The sequence below is a fragment of the Micrasema longulum genome, unplaced genomic scaffold, assembly GCF_059751315.1.
Source record: "Micrasema longulum isolate JH-2025_06_02 unplaced genomic scaffold, ASM5975131v1 h1tg003130l, whole genome shotgun sequence".
NCBI lineage: Eukaryota > Metazoa > Arthropoda > Insecta > Trichoptera > Brachycentridae > Micrasema > Micrasema longulum.
In genome coordinates, this window is record NW_028280226.1 from 112,057 (window position 1) to 120,200 (window position 8,144).

Sequence of the window (8,144 nt, forward strand, 5' to 3'; positions counted from 1 at the left end):
AAGTCTTTTAAGTAGTCCCAGATGTGATGGAGAAGTTTTCGAGAGCATCCGGTGAATCTTTGAAATTTGGTTGGCTCCATTGATTTCATGGCAGAAATTCTTCAAAGATGCTCTCTTTGCTTTCCTTAGTTCTCGATTGAATTCAGTAACGGCTTTTCCGTATTAATCCCAGTTTTGGTCTCTTTTAGCTCTATTGAATTGCATTCGAGCTGTTCTCTTAAGACATTCTAGTTTGCGGTTTCACCAGGTAACCTTGTGATATGTCTTAGTAGTTTTCAAGAGGCAGTTACCATGGTATGCAATGAAAACACTAAGTTCAAGGTCCCTCGCTTACAGTTTTAATTGGTCAATTGATCGGATAGCTTTGCATATTGTAGCCGTGTTTGACTTCAGCTGGTCTCGGTATCCGTTTCAGTCAGTTGCCTTAGGGTTATGATATAATTCAACTAGTCTGCTACATTCCAGATCTATGTCACAGCGTATATGTCTGTGATCAGACACAGAAACGCCATTGGAGAAATGCCAGTTGTGAATACGATTCGCGAGTTGGTTTGTACATATAGTTATATCTGAGACCTCCTGACGGGCTATAGTAACAAAGGTTGGTTTATTTCCAATGTTAAGCATCTGAAAGTTGTTAATCAGAAGAAATTCGTATAACGACTTACCTCGGCGATTGGTGTCTGTACTGCTCCATGTGGTGCGGTGAGAGTTGCTGTCCCAGCTAAGCAGCAACCGTGCATTATGGTCCTAGCAGTACTCCACCGGAGTTGCCAATTGGCGCCTCGGTTCCTGCTCCTCTCCTGACATGTATGCAGAACAGATAATGGTTTTTGCATTTCTGTTACCTGGTAGGGCGATGTAGGCCGCAACCAGGTCGTCAGTGCACATGCCTGAAATAGTCTAGAAATTATGATTCTTTATTTCTATGCAGGCTCTGGGTCTACTTCCACAAGTATTGTAAATTACCTGTAGAATAAAGACCCATGACCGTGTTGTTGTTAATCCACGGTTCTTGGATCAAGGCTATGTTAAGCTTCTCCTCTTGAAATTTACAGCATACCACTGCGATAGGTGCCTTGGCATGTTGGAGGTTGGCTTGCAGCACTTTGATCATATTTTGAGTATTGGATTTGGAGGGATTTAAGATTTAAGAAATTAGGTAAATCTGGATCCATTTTAAAATCGATCCATAAAAATCCAACTTGTATAACTTGTCGATCATGATTATACGGTTCATATTATCTAATGCTTTAGAGTCTGTATACACCAAATCTACTAATTTATGAAAATTAAAAGAGTTCATAATAACATTTTCATATACAATAAGATTGGTCAGTGCTGATCAGGAGGGCATGAATGTTATAGTGTGTAAAGTGGCCATTTAAACCAGTCAATGACAGGACATAAGTCATGTAAATGTCTAGACTTCCACATTCTCTTCTCAATAATGTTTTCCCATTCAATAGGTAAAGATATAAAACACATTATTTAATAATATATTTGTATTTCTTCTTGAGCAACCAAGATTATTTTTTCAAACATCATATTACATAATAACAATTGTTATTTATTTATTTAAAACTTATATAATCAATAAAATAGAGAAATATTCTAAAGCATCCACAGCAGTAAGTTTTTTTGAATGGGTTTCATCTATTCCAGAGACTGAAAAAAAAGCTGGAGGATTGGCATGAGGAATTTTCAAGAGACATAAGACTTTATCGTCAGTTGACTCTAAAGAAGTCCATTCATATTCTAGGTTTAGAATTTTCAATAAGTCGTCCACAGCAGACAATGGATCTAGCAATTCATTACAATCCTTCAGAAATGTTAGGGCTTCTTGAACTGTAGGCTCATCTTAAAACAAAAAGAAAATTATTGCATAATAGAGAATAACAGTCTTTTTAAAAAAAATAATAAATCTTTTAAGCTTAAATTTTTAAAACATTTTTGTCACGTTTCATACTTACATTTAATTTTATTTATATAAAATTATCACAAGTATTTTTTTTTGCATAATATATTTACACTATTAGTTTATGAATCAGGTTGTGGCTTTTTTAAGGAATTGCCCACTAAACCTCTATTTAGAGGCTTGACAGCATGTGGGAAAGAGTGGATATGGAAGGAAGTTATGAAAAATACACCACAACACCCAGATAAATTGAGAAAAATCTTTCTTAGATCGATCCTGCAGTGCCAGTTTCATAGTTGGCTGTCAATCCAACTGCGCCACGGCGCATATGGATAGTGTCGCGGACTCATGGGATAAAATTCTGAGGTTCGCACCCCACCCTACTACAACTTGACTCCCATTTTCAAATAGTGAGTTATTTACAACTCATTAAAAATGACCTCCACTGAATAGATAGGTATTTAATATATCTGTGATGCCCTCCCATATTGAAATATTTTGGTAATTTGTAAAAACTTAAATATTACAAGAAAACAAGGTTTTAATCATAAGTACACATACGTTAGATTAGAGTAGAATAAGTTGGTTTAAAAAAATAACACTATAAATACACTGATTTTGTCTTACGATAGAATAAAGGAATATCATTAAAAAAAAATTATGACTTATCTAAAATACTTATTTTCACTATCTTATTTTAAGAGAGCAGGTAAATCCGGTAAATTATATGTTGAATTATTTACAGGTTATATATACAGAATATCCAGTATATTCTTGTAGTTAATATTGTTACAGATAATTGCGGTGATCAAAATTTGGACAGATTATTCTAAAACAGCTTTATTGTGTGGAGATGTAGAAATTGTGGCTGGTTAGACCTTTTATGTGTAGATTTCTAGAGATATTTTTACTGTGTATTTGGCCAACTGGAATATTCTGTGAATGTCTTATCGTGTATGCACATGAATATTTTTTGTATGACGTAATTAATACTATCATTTTCTTTTTACTTGAATTTCAGTTTTAAAGATGTACTTTTTTCTAATCATTATTTTTAGACTGTTGTGTCATGAATAAGAAGTAGGTACAACAAGGCGTTTTAAGAAAAATATTTTTTATGATGACTTTATTTTTTGAACAACGCAATTCATATTTGAAGCTCTTAAATATTTAGATTTTCTGGGCAGTAATATTTCTTATAATGGAAAAAGAACTTATGTCTTGTTTTGGAATTATGTCGTTTGTTTAGGCGACTTTAATTTTAACTGGCGCGTCTTGGCGCCGGCCATTTGCTTTATAACAAACTAATTGTTCTTCTATATAAAAGGGGAACATATTGAAATCTTAGTCAGATTAAAGAGACAGTCAAACAGTTGGTAAGATCAGCGGAGTGTTAATAGTGCCGTTCCCTCATGGGGGTAGGCTGAGAGGATAGAACGCCGTATTACTCTGTCTGCGCATACGGAACTCGCTTCCTCTACTTTTATACGCCTTATCTTCGCAGTCGACATCTACGCCCTGTTTGTTACTATTAAACTTCTAAATTTGTGAGAAAAATAAAGGAAATTCTAGCAAGTGTCTTTTTCTATTTTTTGACTTCTACTAGCGCCGAGTTCCAGAACCAAAAAGACGATACAGTGGCCATATGGTTTTTATTATAAAAGAATACAGGCCTTGCGATAATTACAATATTATATTTTATTTGATGTAAATGATAACGCCATAAATATTGTTTTTACTAAAAAAAGCAAAAACACACAATATAACAAAAACATACCTATAATTTCCTTCAAACCCAAATGGTAGTTTGCGATTTTCTGACCAAGATTAGGTCTCCATAGTGTATCTACTGCATCCAAGTATTTTTCAATGGCTATTTCATTTAAGTTAGACAACGTTGAAGATTCCTGTAAATAAACTGGAATCATTACATTTCTCTGTGTATAGAGAGGATGGCATACCTAAACAAGATTATCTTGGCATACATACTTTCACATTCAATATTATTATTCCACGTCTGCTCCCTAAACAAAGCTATGGCATTAACAAACAGGCTTCACATTCAAGATTTGTAATAACTGAAATTGTATGATGAATACAAAGAAGATACATTATTTTTATTATTGTTTATAATGTGAAAAAAAAAATCTATAGTTTTTAATTCTTTGCATAACTAAATTATTTTTATTGCACAGGTAACTTATATGCCACTGTGACATTGAACGGTGTCGCCTGATTCAATTGTAATTATTTTGTATAAATATTTTTTTTAAACAAAACAAACAAACCATCACACCGTTTCACTGTGGGGGTAGGCAGAGAGGATAGAATGTCACATCACTCTGTCTTTGAATACAGACCTCGCCTCCTCTACATTCATACAGCTTCTCATGCATGTACGCTGATTATTCCAACTATTGACATTGGAGAATTTGGTGTTGCCATGTCTTTTTCGGTCTTCTTCGTTTTCTGCCTCGATCAACATTCGCTATTTAGCCGTTCTTTCACCCTCTATTTGCTCTACATGTCCAAACTAATGCAGCAGCACACAGAGTGCATTAACAAATAAACTAATATAATATTTTAAACAGCAATAAAAATAAGTGATAGAGGTGGGCTGTTAACAAATTTAAAATTGATCAGAGTGCATAGCTTGACGTGCCTTAATTTCGGGAATGATAAAAAGTTTTTTTCTTATCCAATACAACTGATTGATGATATGATTCTAAGAAAATTGCATTTGCATTTGTTACGGTTCAATACAAATGAAAGTTCTGTTGACTCTTGGGCCAAGCGAACTAATTTCTTCTTTTTTTTGCACCATAAACAGGCCAGGAGGCTCAATTTGGCGAATTACAGTACAAAAGACCCCCGCTTGAGAAAAATCACATTTTGATTTTTGTGTTCTCACTGGGAATCGAACCCAGAACCTTCCCCGTGTATGACTTAAGTGTTTTAACCACTACACCACGGAGGCCACCTAGAGAGGAGGAGAACCGAATACTTAAAAAAAATGAAACACAATAATATTAAAATTATAAGCAGTAATACTTTAAATGCATTCTTAAAACATTTTACTAAACATACAAAATGTTCCTTCCGCATGAGTCAATCCTCTGAAGCAATAATATAAATTTAATGAAATTGAATTATACAAAAAACTGTATTTGAAAACCAACATACATTTGAAACAAAATACATACGTTATTCTCAGCATATTCAGACAAACGCTCTGGCATATTTTCACTATAAAATTTATAAAGCAATCCGGCTGCCATTTGCTTGGCCTGTTTTTTCGTGCTAGATGTTGCAGTACGACTCAATGAGCCCACTGTGCATTGGATGGTAAATTGCTTTGCATGGGGTAAACCTGTTTCATCCAGCAAAATAAATTCCGGCTCTCCCAGTTTAAAATCGCAGCATAAATCCTAAAAATAAACACCAGAAATATACAAAAAAACAGTTTTAAATGCTGTTATTTAATTAAAAGGATTGTGCATACAACGAGCATCAACATATTTCCAAAAATCTATACAAATTTTGTCTCACTATAAAATAAACAGTTTCGAGGCTGATAACATTTGTTGTACTATAATATTATTATCTACATCATCATCCCCTTATCTGCACCTGATGGCTTACAGGGCACTACACTGTTACACCGACTGGTGTATCTGCCATAATTTATCATTTGCATGGAGGCAAGGTACACCTACATCTCAGGCGCCAGCCTAGAGACAACCGAATACTGCAAAGCTAAACCATACTTCAAACCAATAATTGATTTTAAATATTTATTTACTTGGTTATTAAATAGATGTTTTAATCTGAGAACGCATGATTTTCTTATGAGACATGTGAATGTGAAAAACTGTAATGTTATGAATCACAGTATTTCCATATCAATTCATTAAAAAATACATTAAATTTATATATATTTACATAAGTAATTAAATTTTTAAAGATATAATAAAAATATTATCGAAATATTAGAATGGTAAAAATCCTGGAAACGAAATGGAGTGGAGAAAAGTCTGTCTTGTAGTGTAATGGTTAGCAAGTTCACTTGCTATGCTCGAAGACCGGTTTGATTTCTGGCACGATGGACGCGGTTTTAAAGAAAGTTCTACACTGCATTATTTTATTGTTCTTGGATTGGCACCTGAAGTGTAAGATTGATCTGTAAGAACCTTACCTTCTGCTAGGGAAATGATAATGATGTAAATTAAAATGGAGTTTATAAAGACAGGATTCCTCAGTTGTTTTGATAGCTTTTTAGTTTATAATTGCAGTTTATAAACTGACAGTAAAACATAAATTTGATAAAACTACACAGGCGAGTTTGAGTTTCATACGAACCAGATTATAGAAGCGATTTATAAAATACAATTATTATTCTTCAATGTTTTAACTATAGCACAAATTAAAAGCGTGCAGTAAGTATATTTATCAGTGCACCTTAAGAACTCCCACATGATTAATTATGACATCTGCAATTGGAACTGCAGCGTGGGTAGGAGGTGATAAGTTGTCACATTGCCCAGGGAAATAAATCCCCATTTCAGAAAACTTCAGTAAAATTAATTTGGCAGCATCCTGCTTAGCATCCTTCTTGCAACGTCCTCTTCCGGTTACACTAACTCCCATTGAAGTAGCTTTACACTCAAATAGACCAGATACATCTGGTGCGAGCGTAGTAAAATGAGGAGGGTTTTCTTGTTTTTTGACCATCAGCTCTTGCAATATCATAACTGGTGTTTTAGTCGCCATTATCTGTAAATTTGCTATGTACACAAGTGCGTTTCTAGCAAGACATAAACATTTAATAATAACAATTTCAGTTAGTTCCGAATAATAGATGTAAGTTGATAAGTTTCGAAGAAGAAACTATAAACATGTTAACGTTTATCTAAAGAGTTATTTTTTATTTTATTTATTTATTTAATTTTACAATACGCCCAAAGGGCTTTTACAAAAAATATACAGTTAAGTACAAACATAGTGCGTAAAAATTTAAAAGATAAACAATGCTTTTTTGTATACATTTAGAAACAATAAGAAGCATACTGCCATGCAAAATAAAAAGTGAAACTTTACATAGTAAAAAAGAAAAAAATAAATTATATGGATATAATAAAAGTAATTGAATTAAAAAGCAAATTGTAAATAACTTGTAAAGAATTCAAACAAAAAATAAATACATTTTCATATACTTATAAGTATAAAAAAAAATGGTATCAACAAATCATTGCTAAAAACAAATAATGAAAATTAGTTAACAGTAAGTATATATGTGAAAATAATATAATATACGGTACACAAAAATATTTGATAAATTAATATCATAGTTATATTTAATAAAAACTTTGGTTGTACATTTGAGGAGCCGGAGTTTAGAGACAGAATAAGATATCTGTAGTATGTGGACAGAATAAATCAAATACACATTTCACACAGCTCACTCAATGTCAGTGTCAACCAGCAGTTTTCAGCAGTTTTCAGCAGTTTTCAGCCAATACAAGACTTTCTAGTCATTCTTCCGATGTCGCACAAGCCACTTGCTAGTAAATCAATACAGTTTGTGGCGCAACTGTCGGCGGCGTGTGCCCAGCCACGCCGTGCCGGCCGGCGTCCTTCTAGACGAACCGCCAATTTATCCGTTTCCATTCGAAATCGCTGTCACACTGCTCTCTGTGTTTTTGCACTTTTTCTTCGAAATACCGAGTTGTTGCGTACCGAATCGTAATTCTACGAAAAAACTACATCGTTTTCCGAAACGATATCCACATTTATTTAAAGAACGGATCAATCGTGTTCAAAGTCCCAAATTTATGAATTTATCCGATGACAAGATTAATCGACGTTATTTTGTGTGCATTAAACACTTCAACGCATTCAACTTTAGCCAATACAATGACATCCAGCTTTTATTGTGCTCTGTGCCTACCATTGGATTGCCAGGTAAATTACATGATATTTCATACATAATTATTTCAAGAATTTGTCTCATGTTGCACGTTTATTCGTCCCGTTTGCCTGCCCTGCAAATTTATAACTCATAGGGAAAGCATACTTTTATTAATCTGGACCCATTTTACAATTAAAGTTATTAGTATTTCTGCAAGAAAAATATATGTACGACTTAGGTTAGCTTTCCACTGTAATTGCACCTTATTTATCTGTCTTGTGTCTATACAATTGCAAGTCTGCTTTTGGAATGTGGTGT

The 8,144-nt window shown here is 33.6% G+C and overlaps 1 protein-coding gene across 2 annotated transcripts; it reads right to left on the reverse strand.

Moving 5' to 3' along the window:
• Positions 1–1,490: 1,490 nt before the first annotated feature.
• On the reverse strand, positions 1,491–7,410 carry LOC148271077 (protein Loquacious-like). 2 transcript variants are annotated; one of them, XM_088241868.1, is made up of 5 exons: positions 7,295–7,410; positions 6,377–6,722; positions 5,122–5,346; positions 3,696–3,825; positions 1,491–1,860 (listed from the first exon to the last, which is right to left on the reverse strand). In XM_088241868.1, exons 2-5 carry the CDS (start codon positions 6,686–6,688, stop codon positions 1,586–1,588), a joined length of 942 nt encoding a protein of 313 aa, XP_088097994.1. In that variant the 5' UTR covers positions 6,689–6,722; positions 7,295–7,410; the 3' UTR covers positions 1,491–1,585. The 2 variants fall into 2 exon arrangements, with proteins under 2 accessions (XP_088097994.1, XP_088097995.1); XM_088241869.1 differs by having other exon boundaries at positions 6,377–6,691; positions 7,295–7,399.
• Positions 7,411–8,144: the final 734 nt, after the last annotated feature.